General features: G+C 36.9%; 1 protein-coding gene across 2 annotated transcripts in view; it reads left to right on the top strand.

Moving 5' to 3' along the window:
- The window catches only part of LOC127168857 (protein phosphatase 3 catalytic subunit alpha), a 147037-nt gene that overhangs the window by 43777 nt on the left and 81358 nt on the right, over window positions 1-21902 (top strand). For both annotated transcript variants that reach the window (XM_051115953.1, XM_051115954.1), the window contains exons 6-8: window positions 2940-3034; window positions 20339-20464; window positions 20550-20621. In XM_051115953.1, the coding sequence (XP_050971910.1) occupies window positions 2940-3034; window positions 20339-20464; window positions 20550-20621 (293 nt within the window). The remainder of the gene's footprint in view (window positions 1-2939; window positions 3035-20338; window positions 20465-20549; window positions 20622-21902) is intronic.

The raw sequence follows: 21902 nt of genomic DNA, 5'->3' as shown, positions 1-21902 counted from the left end.
GTTAATGAATTCCGCTACGGGTCTGCGGCAATCGTCAGGAGTCACAGAACAAAACAACAGGCCTTCTTTTAGCCCTATCTGAAAACACGAGTTAATCATAGAATCACTCCAACTCACCAGGTGTAAAACGCTCAGAAATTCCTCCACATACTGCTCCAACAGCCTCTCCGCCTGCTGGATGCTCATTAGGAATTCCTCAGCCCAGAACATATTGTGTGGTCGGTTCTTCTGTCAGGCATCGTGTGCGGGAAGGAGGAGTAGGGACAAGGAAATCAGGAACACATACTTTATTAATAAAATCCAAACAAGGGACCAGGAACAGCAGGGAAACCACACGCTAACACCACGAAAAGCAACATTAAACGACATTAAGAACCGACCATGAACGAGGAACTGAATCAAACTTAAATAACCAGGCTAATGAGACAGGGACAGGTGTGAGTGATTAAACAATGACGTCATAATAAGAAACGGAACAGGAAAGACCAAATAAGGACACATAGGGAAAAACCAACAAAACGGTCCACAGGGGTGTGACAGACACGAGGAGCGACTATATTGCTACATTAGCAATCACTAATATTGTCCGCATGATTTTGTATCATACATGCACACATGCTTTGTATGTATTATCATGCAGTACAAAAGCAACATTTTATGTCTGAGAAACTATATTATTAATGTTAAGCACATTATAAACACGTACGTTTGAGCAGATATTTGCAAACAGAGTATTTCACCGTAAAGATTGGTCTAAACATTCTTTACATACAGTGTAAACACTCATGCCTGTCTGTCTAAAACATATTGTTTTATAGTATATAGAACAACATAAAAACATCCTCACGTCGTGCAGCAGTTAGATGCAGTGAAAGGTTACCTGTCATATTTCAAAATGTTGCACTCAATTTCACACATTTTAGTCTGGAATTATAGTTTGGGAAAAGTCCAACTAGTAAATGTGTTTAAGTTTGTCACAATACCACATTATCTAATGCCAATAAGAACCATTTCTTACTCTGTATTAATGATCTCCTCCACTGGATCAAGCCGCGCATGGCATCGCATTCTTCTTCTGAAAGCTAATTCCTCTCAGCGCGTCTTCTTTCATAAACGAAAAGTAGACAAGATGAACATGGTGCTGCTTTGTTTACGGAGGTGATGTGGCTGTTTACATGTTGCCGTATTTCAGGTGGATATTTATAATATCAAAACCGTGATCAGCTTGTGGCGTGATCACATTAGAGCTAATGAGCTCAGATGGGAAAGACTGTTGGTTTCATACGGATTACTTTATCACAGAATATTTGTTTTCAATAAAACTTCATTTAAAAGTAGATATTTCAAGCTTTCCATAGATATATTTTTACTTAATTTTATTATTTGAATTTTCTATTTTATTTTCAATTTTTTTCCTCTTAATTTCCCCTTTATCTATTTATATATTTTGTTCCTTCTTCTTCTCTTTCCCCTTTTTCTCGCTTTTCTCTTCTTCTTTCCTCTTTCTCTAATGAGAAAAATCTACTTTATTTATACACAATATTGAAGTGTACAACTCCAACACTTCAACTAATTACATGTAAATTTAACTTGTTTGTGCTTTTGCTTTGGCCTAATTTGTGTTTTATTATCAGACTTGCTTTATATTTACAGCATTGTTTACTTCGATTTTGTAATGCTTCTCTGTAACTTGTCCTAGGATTTAGTGGTTTTAACAAGCCAACAATAGAAGGTGGCCATTAAAACCAGTACAATTCCCATTATAACCAGTAAAATCATTCAAAAATTTTATGATGGCTTCTATTGTTTTTTTGTTTTGTTTTTTAGCAGGACTAAAATGGCTGTCTGCCTTGGAGCGTGTAGAAATGCTGCATTTATTTGCACACAAGTTTTCCCACGCATCTTTTTTGGTTTTGGAGGTTATCCAAACTCCAAATTTTTCTTTGATTATATCCTTGTTTTCTGACAATTTGCTAAACATATACTTGTTTAATTAGTGACACTTAGCCTGCATTTTAAAATCTTTATTTGAATGTGGCAACATGATATCATGCTCTACAACATTTCGATAAAAAAATCCCCTCCTCTATCAGCCAATCACTGTGTGCATAGTTAGTAAGCGTGCTGACATCATCCATAGCAATGAGGCCAACCCGCCCTTACTCTTAGCTTAAGACTTTTCTCTTTTCCTTATTAAAAGTTTGTCTCAGCAGCTTTGTGAATAGGTTTTAATAGAAAACTCCGCTAAAAACTTTTATTGCTATTCAGGAAACTCTTAGCGGTAAGATAAAATGTTTTGTGAATACGGGCCCAGAGATCCAGGCTCAGCACTGATGGAATTGATGTAGCATGGATAATTCATAATTATTATACTTCCAGCAGACCAAGTTACATAAAAGCAATGCTGGTCTACACAAATGAAGTCTGGCTTGTGACATTTTTGATGACTATGACAGATGACAGATCTTTGAAGTCAGGCCCACTTCACAGCTTATTCTGGCTTAAAAAATAGCCACTCTGACAGGAAGAAAAGACAACTACTGTTTTTTTTTTTTTTATATATACGGGCTATTTAGTGGCCGCTACCTACACTAGTACGTAAAGTTTGGTATCTGTATGATTTTTTCAATTATTTTTTTAAAGACGTCAATGCATGCTTGCTGGGTAGCTGTATTCATTTTAAAAAAGGGATATCCTATTTGCTTGCTATAAAAGTCCCTAAAAACAGAACTTAAGGATGTCTAGGACAGATTTTGGCAATCCAGTGATTAATTTTCTTTTAGAGATGCTTCTTGAAACAACTTCATAACTTGTGCATATATATTTAAAATAATAATAATGAAGAAATGTAATCATTCTGTTGATTTTTATTCTGAGGACAGGGATGGTTGTGATGATGAAGTGTTGTTGTTATTGTTTGTTTGCTTTTCTGCCCACAGGTATCGCATGTACAGAAAGAGTCAAACTACAGGCTTCCCTTCTCTCATCACTATCTTCTCAGCTCCCAACTACTTAGATGTCTACAATAATAAAGGTAATATGTACACATATCAGACAGACCCAAGTTGGTCAGCACTTTTAGGCCACGTAGCAGCAGAATACGGTTGTCAATACCGTATTTGAGTCCTTAATATGGTTATGTTCACACACAGTACGGTTATTTACTGGTGTGACAGCCGTATTCTATAACCGAACTCACACCCATAAATTTTCTGGACTCACAACCGCATTCTTGGAACACTCGCACTGTGTGAACGGAACAGGACTGGACAACTAGTTGTCCATCACGTCAAACAGTACGAGAGAGACGCTCTGCCATGCAAACGCACGTCTACCTTGTGCTGCGTTCTTTAATTTATGGTTTTGGTAACTTTGGTATATGTTCATGTTTTTATTTTATATGTATATTTTATGTTTTTATATGTATATGTGTATGTTTATATTAATATAGAATATATTAATATTTTTTTTAATCAACTGGGATGCAACTTTTATGTGTGTAGATCTTAAAAGAGGTCCTAAAAGTTTTACATTACAAGTCTTTTTTTTTAATTGTTATTATTATTTATTTACTACAGACTCATAAATATTTCACCAGTTAAACATCTGATCCAGGTTTAATTAATCCCCTCTTCAAGTTAATGCCCTAATGTCATCATAAGATCCAGTACACTGCAGCAGCATTCCTGGACAGTTTGGTTTTAACCATCAATAATACTGTTTTTATTTAGAGAAATCATTTAAGGACATTTTGACTTAACCAGTTATGTGCATACTCTTAATTAAGGATGTTTATTTTTCTTTTTCTTTATTGCTTGTTATATTCATGAGGAGAGATTTTGTTAAAAGGTTCATGGTTTGACTTATGTCAGTGCCACTTGTTTTTACACATACACCACCATTAACAAGTTTGGAGATTAAAAAAAACAAAACAAAAAGAATGAAATGCTCAAAAAGTAGCATTGTGACATATTATTACAATTTAAAACAACAATTTTCCATTTTTATACATTTTAAAAATGTAATTTATTCCTGTGATGGCAAAGCTGCCTTTTCAGCAACCATTATTCCAGTCTTTAGTGTATAATCCTTAAGAAATCTTTCTGATAAGCTTCAGAAATCTTTCTATCTGCTGATTTGGTGCACAAGTAACATTTCTTATTATTATTGTTGAAACCAGCTGCTTCAACTTGGAAATTAATTGTAGGTAGAAGTATGTGCAACATTTTCACTGTTTTTTTTTTGTTTTTTTTTTTTGTTTTTTGCAAGAGGAGAAGCAGGATCTAAATGCAAAGGTGTATGTTTCTTAAGCCTTCTACACACTGCACGCTTTCTATAAGATCACTGTTGATCACACTGTGCAACATGGATCTAATAAACTTGGGTACGAACATGCATGTAAACTGTATGATGATGACACCTATTGACTCGTAGGCTATGACGCATGTTATTATAGACAGGGTTCTTACACCTTTTCCAAGAGTAAAATTCAAGCACTTTTCAAGCACTTTCAAGGTGTATTTTCAAGATTTTCTAGCACTTTTCAACTGTAGTAAATTACATGTTTACATACATACTTGAGTTCTCCACTTTAAATTAGATGTCATTGTGCTATTAAAAACGACTTATGTGAATTGTATATAACATTGTCTAATATAAACAGCCAACATAAATTATAAAATTTGTAAAATGAAATAATTTACAGGGTATCTGCACAATTTTTATAATAAAATTTAAGGCTTTTTAAGACCTGCACAAATAAATACTGTATGAGTGGGGTAGAGCAAAGCCTATGATAACATATTAATGACTGGTACAAAATGCCAGTAAAAAAACAAACAAAAAACATGATACTAAACTTCTAAATTTCAAGAACAGATTTGAAATTTAAAGACAGATTTAAAGTTTTATGTAGTGATAAACCTCACATTTCAGCATTTTAAACTATTTTTAAGAAAAGAGATTAGTCAAAAGTAGCTATAAATTATCTTAATTTAACACACACACACACACATTTTCTATCGGCCTACACCAACACCTAAACCTACCAATTACAGGAAACTTTCTGCATTTTTACTTTCTCAAAAAGAAATCATTCTGTATGACTCACAAGCTTTTGTACCCATGAAGACCTCAATTTAGCACTGTGACACGAGTCCCCATAAGTCAGTGTGTATTCAGGTTTAAGTCCTCACCAGTATATATAAATCAAATCATTTGTATTTTTGAAGCCACATTAGTGATTTTCGCATTGTTCTGAGGAAAAAAACCCCAGCAAATAGCCAGCAGATGGCGCTTTTAGAACTGCACAAAACGGTCTCCTAGGTAACGACTGTACATAAAGTAGCACTGTGCTCACTAACTACATTATCAGACATTATATGTAGGCAGAATGAAATGAAAATTTTATTGAAATGAAAATGCCTAGCATGAGCTCACTGAATCTCGCTGTCTAAACCACAAAATGAATTTCTTGTTTACACCGTACCTGCACTTCTGTTGACAGTAGTTGAGAGAGTGCAGAATGCATTCAGTGAGCGCATGATTGGAATTTAAACTGTATCGTTTTGCAGACTTTTCCTCACTGAGGACTAATCTAAACGCCTCTGAATGGCCATTGCATACATGCGTTAAATGTACGTATGTGGTTTATTATTTATTTGAACTGAGCAGGGGCATTTTTATTTACCTTTTATATGGCTCGAAAGCGCAGACTCTTCCATGAAAAAGCAGACTTTACAGGAGGCTACTCAAGTGGTTAGTTCTCGTTTTAACCATAATTTGTGTTTGTCGTTTTCAAGCCAATGCTGACTGAAGCGGCAACCTCCCGGCATGTTTTTATCTCCTGCTGTGTTCCATCAGAGGGTTCATGTAAAAACCGACAACATTACAGGCACACACACACACTCCAGTGAAGTTAGGCTTATTTTATTTAAAAAATTGACTATTCACTAAGAAAGAGAATTATTATGAAACCAATGGAACTGCATTTTTAAGCACATTCAAGCACTTTATACAAAATCTAAGCATTTTTCAAGCCTTGCAAATTTTACATTAAAATTCAAGCATTTTCAAGGAATTCAAGCACCCGTACAAACCCTGTATAGAATAATAAAACATCATCAGCATGCGCTAGTGGTAAACAAAAAGAGCATAAAGAATTACACTTTGGCAGTTGTAATTTTTATGTGTGCTGAAAAAAAATGGAAGCAGTGAAAAAGGAAGGAATAAGAGCTTGAGGTAAGCAATTTTAAGTTTTAGCGCCATGTCACGTTGGTTTCATGTTGTGTTTTTATTGGCTGGTCAGTAAACGTGGATTGTGGCAGCAATGACCATGCTGAATTTCTGACACTGTCAGAAAGTGATCGTAGGCTATCTTTGGTCGCAAGACCCTGACAACGGCTGTCTTTGAACCTTTGTACTGTACGACACAGGAACACAGGTTAGGAGCCACGATCACAGAAATCGCCACGATTGTTTCACGATGCCAATCTTTCATCTGGGACTAAGGACGCAAACAAAGTAATGAATATACATGTAGAACCAAGGAACACTGGGCAAGAACAAAAGGGAAAACAACAACACGTTACATCCATAGGGGAAACAACCAATCATGAATGCTGTATCTTGTACCTGTATGCTGTATCAGTTTCATGTGCTTGCTTTGCCCTTTGTTGTGATAAACAGTAAAGCATGCTCAAGCACCAGCAAAAAAGACTTCAAGTCAAGTCAAATCACCATTATGTCTATAACGCTTTTTACAATGCAGACTGTGTCAAAACAGCTTTACAGTATTAACAGGGAAATAGTATGTTGAAATAGTGTTCTGTTCTCCTCTGGCCAGACAAAACCAACTGTTTAATTCTATGCTGCAACAAAGTCAGATTGTGCAGAGGACTCTTCTGGTTCCGCTGGTCTTGTCCCGATGGCTGTCTAGGTGACAAGGTCTTTAAAAGGGATCTGTCTCTGGGGCTCATCTAGTTGACATGGACTCCGCTGACATTCAAGGCTGTAGAGGTTGTCTCTAGGTGCTGATTCACCATCTGGACGGGATACGGACTGGATCTGTGTGGCTGCAGTAACCATCTGATCTGGATACAGTCTGGATCTGGTGGCTACGGTGACCTCAGAATAAGAAAGAAACAAACTGATATTAGCGTAGATACCATTCATTTAACAATGTAACGTACACTGGGTGTTTTGGGAATTGTTTGCAGTTCCAGTTGACCTAATTGATGCAGCCGAACAATCCTTTAATGGATTTGAATTATAGAGATGTGTTACTGTTTTATGTGTAAGCCAGGCTAATGAGATGGGTTTTTAATCTAGATTTAAACTGAAAAAGTGTGTCTGCCTCACTTAGGTAGTTTGTTTTACAGTTTGGGAGCTTAATAGGACAAGGATCAGCTGCTTGCAGTTGATTTTGATATTCTAGGTATTATCAAATGGCCTAAGTTTTGAGACTGTAGTGAGGTGAAGTACTATAATGAAATAATTCAGGGCTAAACCATTCAGGGCTTTATAGGTAATTAGCAAGTTTTTAAAATGTATACAAAGATTAATAGGGAGCCAGTGCAGTGTTGACAGAACCAGGCTAATATGGTCATACCTCTTGGTTCTAGTAAGAACTTTAGCTGCTGCATATTGAACCAGCTGGAGTTTATTAAGCACGCAGAGCAACCAACCAACAGAGCATTACAGTAATCTAACATTGAGGTCATGAACGCATGATTAACATCTCTGCATTTACCATTGAGAGCATAGGTTGTAATTTAGATATATTTTTGAGATAGAAAAATGTGGTTTTACAAATGCTAGAAATGTGGCTTTCGAAGGAAAGATTGCTGTCAAATAGCACACCTTTTTTTCTGCATTATGTTATATGAAGCACCATTGCTTAAAACGAACTATACTTGAAACCAACCTTGGAGAAATACTGAAGATATTGCTAGGAACTGTAGCAACACCTACCCCTTTACCTTTTAGATGTGGCTCAGGTTTATAACAGTAATCTTGGGAGGGTAGACTCGTTCAAAGTAATGTAGTCATCTGGTTTTAGCCAGGTTTCTGTCAAACAGAGCACATCTAGGATATAATCAGTGATCATATGATTTACTTTATCATTTGTTGTTTCTCTTTATCATTTGTTTCATCTGTTTTTTTTTTTATTTGTTGAGCATTAATTAAATTGTTACCCTTAGATTAGTTTAGATGTTTTTTATATTTGCTTGTTCGAGGAACAGACAAAGTCTCTATAGTATGATATTTAGGTGAAAGTGTCTCTGTGTGCTGAGGAGTAACTGATTTCTGTGACAAGAGGTGGCTAGCAGATGATTGGTTTAGCCAGTCTGTCTGCTTCCTGACCTGGGCTTCCTTTAGTCCAGTACAAACTCTAAGACTATGTGCCATATTTAAATAGAGAGGAACGGCACCAACCCTGGAGGGATGAAGAACATCTCTTTTCAACAGGTCAGGTCTGCCCCAAAAATTTACCCAGTTGTCTATGAAACCTGTTATTCTGCAGGCACCACTTAGACATCCAGCCATTGAGGGACAACAGTCTGCTATGTATCTCATCACCATGGTAAGCAGGGAGGGGACCAGAGCATATTACAGTGACTGACATTGTACTTGCAACTTCACACACCTCTTTAATGTTATTTTTAGTGATCTCCGACTGGCAAAGTCGAACATCATTACTGCCAATGTGAATAGCAATCTTACGGAGTTTACGTTTGGCATTAGCCAGCACTTTTAAATTTGCCAAGATTTCAGGCGCTCTGGCTCCCGGTAAACATTGGACTATGGTGGCTGGTGTCTCTATTTTCACATTCCGTACAATAGAATCGCCAATAACTAGAGCACTTTGATCAGGTTTCTCAGTGGGTGCGTCACTGAGTGGGGAGAACCTGTTTGATGTTTTCATCGGAACGGAAGAGTGGTGTTTTGACGCACGACTATGCCACCTCAGAGTCACCCAGAGAAACGGAGCAAGAGAAAAAAGAAAACAGTAGTAGATGTGAACAGTGCTGCAGGTTTATCAGTGTCCTCAGTGTAGCAGCGAACAATGTAATGAAATACTCTTTGATAGAAGCAGTCAATCAGCTGAAATTAAAAGCAGTGTGCAAGTGTATTTGTCTCATTAGTTTTTTAGCGCAGTTGTCACTGCTAGGTAACGCTTGTTTTGTTTACTGTGTTGAGATGTGCTGAAGTCGCATTTGGTCTCATGCTGTATCGCACTTTGTCAGTTTTGTGCTCTTCCTGTTGTTGTGATACACAGTAAAGCATGTCCAGCTGAATTCAGTGACAATTTTATCAGATGGTATAATAAAGATTAGCATACTGTGGCAGCCCTCATTGGAAAACCGAAGAGTGTAAAGACCAGTGACTCTACCTGTGTTACCCCACCAAACAAGGACACTATCAAGGGACATAAGCATTGCTTTTTTTAACTCGTCCTCTTTCCCACAACTTGTTTCACGTCTGTGTCAATTTTTATGACCAATATTTGTTTCCAAATTTCTAATATTACTAACACTCACAAACCCCACATCACACACTGCAGGCAGCACAATCCTGACAACCTGTGCATTTTGCCTGTGTCTAATAATACACTACTTTCTTTTTCTATTGGTCTCTGGAATTGCCAGTCTGCAGTAAACAAAGCAGATTTCATTACATCTATTGCTAGTCATTCAAGGCTAAACCTCATGCCAGAACCCCTGGAGTTGTGAGTGATCAGCTGAATTTCTCAGACTACTCTCCTAAAACAGCAGATTTGCTTTATATAGAATTAGGAAGATCAGGCACTTTCTTTCGGAACACTTTCTTATTCAAGCTATTGTTTTGTCCAGGATGGACTATTGCAGTGCTCTTTTGGCAGGGTTTCCAGCCAGCTCTATCAAACCTCTACAACTGATCCAGTATGTGATTGCAAAATGATCAAATGGCCAAAGTTTTGAGATTGTAGTGAGGTGAAGTACTATAATGAAATAATTCAGGGCTAAACCATTCAGGGCTTTATAGATAATTAGCAAGTTTGTAAAATGTATACAATGTTTAATAGGAAGCCAGTGCAGTGTTGACAGAACCAGGCTAATATGGCCATACCTCTTGGTTCTAGTAAGAACTTTAGCTGCTGCATATTGAACCAGCTTGAGTTTGTTTATTAAGCACGCAGAGCAACCAACCAACAGAGCATTACAATTATCTAACATTGAGGTCATGAACGCATGATTAACTTAGAGTAATTTATGAGTAATTTAGATATATTTTTGAGATAGAAAATGTGGTTTTACAAATGCTAGAAATGTGGCTTTCGAAGGAAAGACTGCTATCAAATAGCACACCTTTTTTTTCTGGATTGTGTTTATATGAAGCACCATTGCTTAAAACGAACTATACTTGAAACCAACCTTGGAGAAATACTGAAGATATTGCTAGGAACTGTAGCAACACCTACCCCTTTACCTTTTAGATGTGGCTCAGGTTTATAACAGTAATCTTGGGGGGTAGACTCGTTCAAAGTAATGTAGTCATCTGGTTTTAGCCAGGTTTCTGTCAACTGATCCAGTATGTGATTGCAAAATTAGTCTTTAAAGAGCCAAAAAGAATGCATGTCACACCTCTATTCATCAATTTTAGTAAATGAAAAGAGTGCAAGCCAAAAAAAAGTTTTTTTTTTTTCTATTTTTTAAAAGCATGGAATTAGAATAGAGAGTGCTAGAGTTAGAGGGTCAAATAAAGATGGAAGAGATGTGTTTTTAGCCGATTGTGGAAGATGGATGCTCAGATTGAGATGGGCATGTCATTCCACCAGAAGGGAACATTTAATGTCAAAGTCTGTGAACATGATTTTGTGCCTTTTTGGGATGGCACAATAATGTGCTGTTCACATGCAGAAGGCAAGGGGGCACATAAGTCTGAAGTAATGAATTTAGGTAAACCAAGTCATAAACACCTCTGTTTATCAATTTGCACTGGCTATCAATAGCACCTCGCATAAAATTCAAGACATTGATGTTTGCCTACAAAACCCCTTCACTATTTCATACTTTCAAATTCACTATTTCATACTTACGTGTCCTCTTGAAGCTTGCGTTATGCAAGTGAATGGTGCATTACCGTGCATCCGGAAATTCTGTGGGAAATTCAGTTGATTGGACATGATTTGGAAAGGCACACATCTGTCTATATAAGGTCCCACAGTTAACAGTGCATGTCAGAGCACAAACCAAGCCTTGAAGTCCAATTGTCTGTAGACCTCTGAGACAGGATTGTATCGAGGCACAGATCAGGGGAAGGGTACAGAAACATTTCTGTAGCATTGAAGGTCCCAGTGAGCACAGTGGCCTTCATCATCCATAAATAAAAGAAGTTTGGAACCACCAGGGATCTTCCTAGAGCGGGCCACCCGGCCAAACTGAGTGATCAGGGCCAGAAGGGCCTTAGTCAGGGAAATGACCAAGAAACCCGATGGTCACTCTGAAACAGCTCCAGCGCTTCTCTATGGAGAGAGGAGAACCTTCCAGAACAACCATCTCTGTAGCACTCCAGCAATCAGGCCTATATGGTAGAGTGGCCAGATGGAAGCCACTCCTCAATAAAAGGCACATAACAGCACACAACCAAGATAACAAAGGAGTGGCTATGGGACAACTCTGTGAATGTCCTTGAGTGGCCCAGCCAGAGCCCAGACTTGAACCAGATTAAACATTTCTGGAGAGATCTGAAAATGGCTGTGCACCGACGCTCCCCATCCAACCTGATAGAGTTTGAAAGGTCCTGCAAAGAAGAATGGGAGACACTGCCCAAAAATAGGTGTGCCAAGCTTGTAGCATCATACTCAAAAAGACTTGAAGACTGAAACTGGTGCCAAAGGTGCTTCAACAAAGTATTGAGGAAAGGCTGTGAATACTTATATACTTTTTATTTTATTTTTTTTTAACAAATTTGGAAAGATTTCAAGCAAACTTCTTTAACATTGTCATTATGGGGTATGGGTAGGGATGGGCGATATCCATATTGCTATTGCGATATACATTGCAGCCTCTTGCGATAACGATATATATTGCGATATATAAATTATAATAGAACCATTTCAGAACAGGTTACATAGACCCTTAGGAAAGCCAAACTGCTAATTTTTTTTTTTTTTTTTTAAGAAATAAAGAAACGTTGCATGTTGTTTTGAGAACATTTATTGTGCAAAAGCAAAACTGTAATTAAACAACACAATGTTGCAGATCAATAAACTAAATGTAGTGCCTTTTAGAAAGAAAGACTTTTCTTTTAAGTCCTTGGTTCTTAAATGCCAAGTTGCAGAGAACAAAAAAACTGGTGTCTTTTTAAAAAACTGGTGCTCTGCCTGGGCTTTCTTCAACTCCTTTCTTCTTTTCCAAGAGTATGAAAAGGCACTCACAATTTTCTTGCATACGCCAACAGCACGGTCAATTTGGGGGTCTTTCACACTTTTTTCTGTTGACAAATTTGTAAGATATTATTATTTAATTTCATCTATAATCTCTCTCTCCCCCCACACACACTGAACAACTATCATTACAACTACTGAAATGCTTGATTAAGATTGAATGAACATCACTTAACACAAATGCAACATTAAAATAGCATTGGGTATACAACTGATCAGAGGCAAATTCTACATCTCTAAACGCAAATGCAACATTACTGTGCAGTAATATAGGCAAATATTACAGTATAATGTTAAAATATTATAATTCTGCACTATTATATGAATATTATATGAATTATTTTTGTTATATATATATATATATATAACAAAAATAATTCATATAATATTCATATAATACCAAGTGGGTATATATATATAAATATTTATTAAAATATTAATATTATGCATATGCACAAAATGTTTTAACCTACCGATGGCGAGGTGCAGCCTGTGTCCAAAACATTGCAGCCTGGTCCAATCATTCAGAGACGCTGCCTTGACCACGTTCGTTCCGTTATCAGTAGTAATGCAAACTTGGCGTTCTTCTTTAAAACCCCATGACTCAAGCGCTTCCTTGAGTCCTTGTGCGATCTCCTCGGCCGTATGTTCAGCGGGGAAGTACGACGTCTGCAAACACCGGCTGCCAAGATTCCAATCATCCGTTATATAGTGAATGGTCAGACTGAGGAAAGGCTCCATGGTACGGCTCGACCACAGGTCCGTTGTAGTAGCAAAGTATTTCAAGTCACACAGCTCTTTTTCAACATTTTCGCGGAGCTCGGCATACAATTTTGGCATCTCTCTTTCTGTGAAGTATTTGCGGCTTGGCACCTCATATCGTGGATCAATAGCTCTGATCATGGTTTTAAAGCTGCTTCTCTCTACCGTTTGAAAAGGGACCATGTCCTTACACAAGTAAACAGTTATGGCCCTAGTAATTTCAATCCATCGTGGGCTCTTCCTAATATAAGGAGTACTTTTTGAAAATGACTGTTGGATTGAGATTTGGATAAGATCCTGTTTTTTCTGTCCTGCGTTCTTCGTACTGGATTTTGCGGTTGGCTGCATTGCCTGGCAATGCTGGTATTCGACGACATGTTTAGTTTTGAGGTGGTAGAACAGATTAGTTGTGTTACCTCTCTTAGCTGGAACTTTTGCCCCACACACTCTACAGAGTATATTTTGCTGCTGCTCGTCGGACGGCTTAAAGCCAAACCACGTCCAAATAACAGATGTTGCACCAGTCTTTTTCACGAGCTCCTCTGTTTCGCTGACGCTTTCAGCCATGTTTATTCAAGATGATGCGTTGCAGCCGGCTGCAGCTCGTTGCTCTAAATTTCGCGGGTAGATTGCGTCATCAAACATGCATTATCGCGATAGTGCAATAGAATTAGAATCTCTATCGTAGGCCAATTTTGTATCGTTTATATCGCATAACGTTTATATCGCTCATTACTAGGTATGGGGTTTGTAGAATGTTGAGGAGAATAATGAATTTAATCAATTTTGAATTAGGTTGTAGCATAACAAAATGTGGGAAAAGTATAGTGCTGTGAATACTTTCCGGATGCACAGTATATTGCCATCCCAAAGAGGCACAAAATCACTTTCACTGACTTTTACATGAACTTTTTACATGAACCTCCTGGTGGAATGACCTGCGCAACTCAATCCATGCAGTCTTTAGCCATCTTCAAGAAACAACTAAAAACACATCTCTTCCATCTTCATTTGATCCTTTAACTCTAGCACTCTCTATTCTAATTCTTTTTTATCCAGTATTATTATTATTTTATCTATTCTATTTTGTCTATTTTATCTGTTAACCCCCTAACACAAACATTCTCTATTCTTTTGACTTTTTTTATGTTGTATTTTAAAAAATACTCTCTAACACTAGTGTTCCCTATTCTTTTTCAATTATATCTACTTGTTTTCTTTTTATTTATTATATAAAGAACCTTGCTACATCTACTGTGCTAGGATAACCAGGAATTGTCACAGCACTTACATATTATTGCACTCTTGTTGGTTTTGATTGCTTCTATTTTCCACATTTGTAAGATGTTTGGGATAAACACTTCTGTTTATCAATTTGCACTGGCTACCAATAGCTATTCGCATAAAATTTAAGGCATTTATATTTGTCTACAAAACTTCAGACTTCATTACTTCAGACTTCTGTGCTCTCTTGCCTTCTGCAAGTGAATGGCACATTATTTTGCCATCCCAAGGCACAAGATCACATTCACAGACTTTTACATTAAATGTTCCCTTCTGGTGGAATGACGTGCAACAACAAGACACAGCTAGGAATAATCAAGACTAAGCAGATGAGAACTGAGAACCCAAGCAACATTTAACAGTTTTTGGTCTGCCATTTTCCTCGCTGGTGTTGACCAGTAAAGCTTCATTATTCCTTTAAATCTGAATTAAGCACATGAGTGTGGAGGATGTGTAATGATCACACCTGTAAATCTATCCTGGTGGGGTGGAAGCCTGAGTTCTCTATCACACTCAGAGGTTTAAGCCACTAGCCATCCATCATGCTCTGACCATGAGCACCACATTTCTGACTCCAAAAATGTCAGTCAAGTAACCTCTGGAAAGGCACAGAAAACCTCAGTGCCAAGAACAACAGACAAAAGACAGTCAGCTCTCCGCTGGTCTGGCATATTTTTCTACCATCACTGAACATGTAAGCGTTGTTTGCGTCTCATAATGGACAGTACAGTAGAAAGTAGCAAGGGTAATTGACACTGTTTCTGATGATTTAAAGTTATGTTAATCTTATATGACAGAAAATATATGGAGCTTAAATTAAGCCTCCATTTTCCTTGAAATCTCATCATTAAAGAAACCTAATCATGTGGAATTAATATATGACCACCTATATGTGACATGCTAAACATCTATCTGTAGATTACATTAGCCATGGAAATATTGCAGTGAGTGTACTCTCACAAGCCTCTTTATTAGGTACACCTTGCTAGTACCGAGTTTGAGTCTGTTTTGCCTTCAGGACTGCCTTAATTCATAAATTCGACAAGGTGCTGGAGACATTTCTCAGAGATTTGGGTTCACTCAGACATGATAGCTGCAACAACTGTGCCACATTCAAAGTCACTTAAATCACGTATGAACTTGCCTGAATGCAGTTGCTGCTGTGTGATGTTGACAGCAGTATAACATGATGCACTTAAACACACATTTTTAAAATAATCATGTAGTTTATGACTTAACGGACTACGTGCACAAGCGCAGTGTCGAACTTCCGCTGTCTCCAGAAGTCGGGATACCAGTTTCCGGGTTATTTTGCATTGCCTATAAGTCAGTATTTAGATGTCTCCGACATGTTTAAAGTGAGCATCAGCAACGTCCATCATATCGTTGATGCCTTGTCTCCTGCTCCAACACGCAGACGGAACAAGGGATTCAAACTCTATATATCGAGTTATTTGAAACAGTTGAAACTAATGTGTGGTGTCGATTGGCTGCTAGCGGCTAAGCAAGTTCATGATGTGTTCATTTTAAACGCAGACTGTTCGTTTGTGTGTGTGTGAGATAATTGTATTATCGGTTGTATTGATCTTTCTCCTCAGTGTCAGATCATTGTGCTAGCTAATGTTACAAGCATGAGGAAAGCCAAGAAACTTCTCAGCTGGTGAAGCTAGGATTGATAAGCCAACATTTATAAGCTTGCTGCTTTAATAACCCTGTGTTTGTATTGTTCCCAGGGATTTTGCTAAGGTAATTCATGTTTAATATAACTTTTAAATTAGTACGCAGTGAAAAGAGTTGCTAAAATTGACAAGTGAGTTTACCTTGCTGGTCCCCATTCAGGTTACTGCATGCACACTTGTTCTGTTAATGTCATTCATTCCCCGGGTGCTGCAGCGATAGCAATATGGCTGCCCACTGCTCCGGATGTGTGTGTGTGTGTGTACTTGTTTTTGCTACATTGTGGGGACCAAATGTCCCCACAAGGATAGTAAAACCTGAATTTTTTTACATTGTGGGGACCGGCTTGTGGTCCCCATGGGTACAAAAGCTTATAAATCATATAGAATGAGATTTTTTGAGAAAGTAAAAATGCAGAAAGTTTTCTGTAAGGGTTAGGTTTAGGGGTAGGGTTAGGGTAAGGGGATAGAAAATACAGTGTGGACAGTATACAAACCATTGCGCCTATGGAGAGTGCCCACAAAGATAATAAACCAGACGTGTGTGTGTGTGTGTGTGTGTGTGTGTTCACTACTGTGTGTGGGAACTTGAATGGGTTAAATGCAGAGCACAAATTCCGAGTATGGGTCACCATACTTGGCCACATGTCACGTCCTTTCCTTTTCCTTCTTTCCTTTCCATAATGTAACTCAAATATAATGAAAACAGTTAGTAGGCAGGTAAAGGATGGCAAATTAAGCGTTTTTAGCTGGAATGGCTTTTAGCTGCCACAGGCATGCCTAACAAAATCTGTGGTGATTCTGCTGGAGCCAATTATTAATGCATTTCAAACAAAAATTTTAGGAAAAAATTGTGAAATACTAGAGTTTGTAATCATTGTTTATATAATTGTTATATTAATATATTAAAATATATATTAATTATATATTAATTGTGCATTCCCTAATGTTTACATTTAGATTACTGTCACCTTCATATCATGTTAATTATAGTATCATGTTAGTATCATGATATATACTTAATCTATAAGTTAGATTAAAAGTGAGAAGATCTTGTTCTTATCAATATCAGAATTATACTATATATTATAATTAGTAATATCAAATAACATTTTCGGAAGTAATTGTAGAATTACATATAAAGATGTACTTAAGTGGTTCATCAAAAGTGTACAATTTCATTTAATTACGATTAACATGCAATTAAGTGTCCAAAAGCATTACATTTAGTTTCACATAAGTATATTATTTTAAATTGTTTCCATGATAAGTACTTTTAAATGGACTCGCAGCACAATGATCTGACAATGACTTCACCTGTGCCCTGATCTTTATTAGAAACTGAGATTGGGAAAAGGTTAATACAACTGATAATACAATTATCACCAAAAAAAAAAAAAAAAAAAAAAAAAAAAGAACAGTCCGCGTTTAACATGAATATCCCGATTTCTGGAGAAAGCAGAAGTTCAACACTGCACTTGGGCACATAGTCCATTAACTGAGTAGAATATGAGTGATGCAAGACAAAAGAAATCATGACCAGTCAGAAGTTTGTTTTTTTTTTTTTTTTGGTCATTATTAGTGCATATAAATTATAACCCAGAACTTTAATCAATCATTAAGACAGATTCATAAACAGAATAAGTTTCTCATAATCATAAAAGTGGTTTAGAATGTAGAGGGACATCTAGTGATGTTGGACTGCATGTTTAATTTTCTTGAATATTTTTTTTTTTTTTTTTGCTTTTTACTTCTCAGTTATTCCAGGGAAACATTTTAATTAGACTGTTGTGTTTAACTAGAAGTTTGTGTTTGGAGGGGAGTTAAGTGTTTCTCTGTCTCTGTCATGCACAGCTTATGCTGTTTCTGTGGGAGGACTTTAAGGTCAGGTTTTATGAAAGCATTTATGGTGTGTACATAATTATAGACTGAGTAAAGATACCATTTTTTGTAATTAACAGTGATATTGCATTTTCTGATTACACGTGGTCCACTAAAATACATGGGCAGTGAATGACACTTTAGGTGTGTTTATGTTCAGCACACAGTATCTGCAGGTCTTTTATGCCTGGTATTTGATATGATTGACACCAGCTAGCCCTGCACTCCGTGTCTGACGACCTGCTATTCTCAGACACCACTAAGAAAATGGGACGGGAAAGTCCCCCTCCATGAGCTGTTATGTGTGGTGTTGTCTTTCGACAGATCTAGGGCACACACACATGGGTCACCATAGAAAAAGAGGCACCTTCAAGAAGTTTTCATGAAAATTCACAATAGGAGATAAAAGTAAAATTCATGTTCTGGTTTGTTAAACTGTATGTGTAGAGAGCTTTACAGTCTTTTTCCCGTATATAAAATACAGAAGCTGTATAGCACAATACTTTTTATATATGCCACCTGTGTTACTTAATGTCTATATTCAAATACTATAGCATTGTTAAAACACTGGACCATGCGTTAATTTAAAGGGGAGATCAGATGCAAAATTCACTTTTTCATAACCCGTTTCTCAAATCAAGCCATTCTCATACAGCCATTCTGCAAACCAATATGTGTATTCCATAACAAAGACAGTATCAGTCACTCAGTATGTCCATTTAATAATTTTAAAAAGGTTTAATATTTATGAATTAGATCATAAACTTGCCCATTTTATTGGGAGTGCAGTGCACTTCTGCCCTTCTGAATGGCTGTGATAACTGTCACGTTGCGGTGTTGACACCCAAATTGGTTGTTGCTGGAATCTTGTTGTGTCACGTGTAGTTAGGACACGGTGTAAGGGTTTTTTTTTTTTTTTTTTTTTTTTTTTTTTAATGAATCTTAGCAAATCACCTGTCCTAAAAATGTGTTAGTTATCAAGTTCTGTGGTTAAATGTGATACAGTAAACAGTGTGCCCCATGGAAGAGAGGGGTGGGGTGAGCAGAGCTCATTAGCTTTTAAAGGGACATGCACTGAACTGATTTTGGTAAAAAGGATGTTTTTTACACTACCATTGAGAATGTTGACCAAAGTATGTTATAGACTTTTCATTAAGACCCTAAAGAATCATATCAACTTGTGGAAAATGGGCATCTGATGTCCCCTTTAATAAATTATTTTCTAATTTCTATATGGATTTCACTTTAAAACTGTTTTGGAATCATCTTCCCGTATCTTCAGCATTTATCTTTACAATAGTGTGAGGGAAGTGCATGCTTGAGATAAAATATGAGACCTAATGGGTGAAGAAAAATCAAAGAAATCTTGCTTGTACAGAATACAGAATATATTAATGTTTGTCATTTGCTTTCGAGCTACTGATTTTGTTCCAAAGTCTTATAATATTGTTTAGTTGTCTAATTGGTGTATGTTAAACATTTAGCAGAACAAAAGAACTGACAGTTTTATTTTTTAAAAGTTTTATTTTTATTAAGAAATGTTTTGTCATTTTCTCCACCATCATTACTGCCAGAGAATGTTATCAAACACAATAAATCATTTGAAATGTGGTGAAAATGACACTGTGATCTTTGGTTGTATATTTTTAGAAAAATTAATTCCAGCAGTCCAGGGTGTAAATTTCATCTGACAGTAGGGGGGTCAAAAAACAAGATTTCTCAAGCACAAGTTTTGTAGAGGATACAAATAATACAGACAAAATTGTACTTTTAAGGATAGGTATGTGTACACAGCATGTGTACATAGAATGGAGACCATGTTTAAATATGAGTAAGGTTCATAGATTTGCCACACGGTTATATTATAATTATTTAATTATTTTGCATCCTCCACATAGTATTTTAGGTTTCATCTGGGACAGAGGACATCACTTATTTAGTTATTCAACTGCAGCAACACCTAAAATCAATTAGCCTAAAATCAGTTTACACATAGGCTGGTCGGCGTGTTAGTTGTAGTAGGTGACTAGTAGGTTACTATCCAATCTACAGTATTAAACAATTTACCAAACAAAACCTTATAATCGCTAACATAGCAGACTCATGGAAATATACATCGGTTATCATAATTTTTAATCGTGACTAATTTATTAATGATCCAGCATCATCCGTGTTAAGGAGAAAGAATCACTTTATGCAATGTTTAAAGCGGTGTTGAGTTGTTATGAAGGTTCTGACAGAATTCATCAGTGTCCTTTATACTAATTTCCCACATTCTCTTCTGTCTCTTTTTATGGTTTTACAGCTGCTGTCTTGAAATATGAGAATAATGTTATGAACATTCGGCAGTTTAACTGTTCTCCTCATCCTTACTGGCTGCCTAACTTCATGGATGTCTTCACTTGGTCCTTGCCTTTCGTTGGGGAGAAAGGTGAATCATTTACTCACAACGGTTTTTATGTGGCATAAAGTCTTCAGTACGTACTGCAAATAACCTCTCTTTCTTGCTGCTGTAGTGACTGAGATGCTAGTGAATGTCTTGAGCATCTGTTCCAATGATGAGCTGACCACTGATGAAGAGATAGATGGTAAGGAATTCAGACGTACATGAGCACACATGCATCATGCAGTATCTCTACAGCTGTACAAGAGGTTTAAAGTGCATGGTTGGGTTCACAAGGAGGCACCCTCAATCTGGGGCTGTATTTACAAAACATCTTAAGGCTAAAAGTAGCTTCTAACTTGCTGATTTAGGGGGAAAAACTCTTACAAATAATGGACATGTCAGTCCTATTGTAGGGCTCCTAAATGTTTGCATATCTCAAAACATTTTAGCACTAAAATCAGCTCCAAAATCTATGATGAGTTAGGGGTAGTCCAGCAGACTCCTAAGTCAATAAGACCAAGTCACAAGCAATCCTAAAATGGCTCTTGATTCCAATACACCTCGGAACATTTTAGAAACATTTCACAATTATTTCTCTTTAATTTAATTCAACTGGGGGGGAAGTAACAGCTGTTCTTGTGTCCAGTTTAATTTTCTTTTACGTTTGCATAATGTCTTACTATCAGCCAGATTATTCTAATCCGTTAATTAAAAGGCTGTTTATATCTACTTGTTTACAAGATGCAGACACATAAGTGGCTGACAGTTAGCTGAACATACACATTTAATTAGTCACTTAAACTACATTTTAAAAACTTTATTTGAATATGTCAACATTTTTATTTAAAGTTTTCATCTTAAATATGTCAACATGATATCTCATTCTACAATATTTCTATGTTTAATTCAATACAAAGTCACAGAAAATGAGCAGTGCCAAATGTCCAGAATCTAAAACCCAAGTTGGTCCGGTGTATAGATCCAAATAAACATGGAGCAAGCAAGCAATTAAGATCCACACATGGTTATATGCCAGGCTTGTAACTTTTCAAAAAATCTTTATTTAATGCTGCATCAGAGGTCACAAAAATATGTGCATTTATATACCGCCTTTAACAATACAGAATTGTGACAAGGCGGCTGTACAGTATTAAATAGGAAACAGTACATCAACAATGCCAAAGGCAACATTAAACACTCACATTATAGGTAAAGGTAGTTAATCAAAAACAATAAAATAAAATGCAATATTGTGTTAAGAGAAAGTGTCCCCAACTAAGCAAGCCAGAGGCGACAGCGGCAAGGAACCAAAACTCCATCGGTGACAAATGGAGAAAAAAACCTTGGGAGAAACCAGGCTCAGTCGGGGGCCAGTTCTCCTCTGGCCAAAGTTCCCGTGGTCTTGTGCCGACAGCCGTCTAGGTGATGTGGTCTTTAATGTGGATCCGTCTCTGGGGCTCATCTAGTTGATGTGGACTCCGCT

Source organism: Labeo rohita, chromosome 7 (genome assembly GCF_022985175.1).
Source record: "Labeo rohita strain BAU-BD-2019 chromosome 7, IGBB_LRoh.1.0, whole genome shotgun sequence".
In the NCBI taxonomy this organism is placed as follows: Eukaryota; Metazoa; Chordata; class Actinopteri; order Cypriniformes; family Cyprinidae; genus Labeo; species Labeo rohita.
The sequence above is the reverse complement of the archived record's forward strand: the minus strand, read 5'-3'. Positions and strand labels throughout refer to the sequence as shown.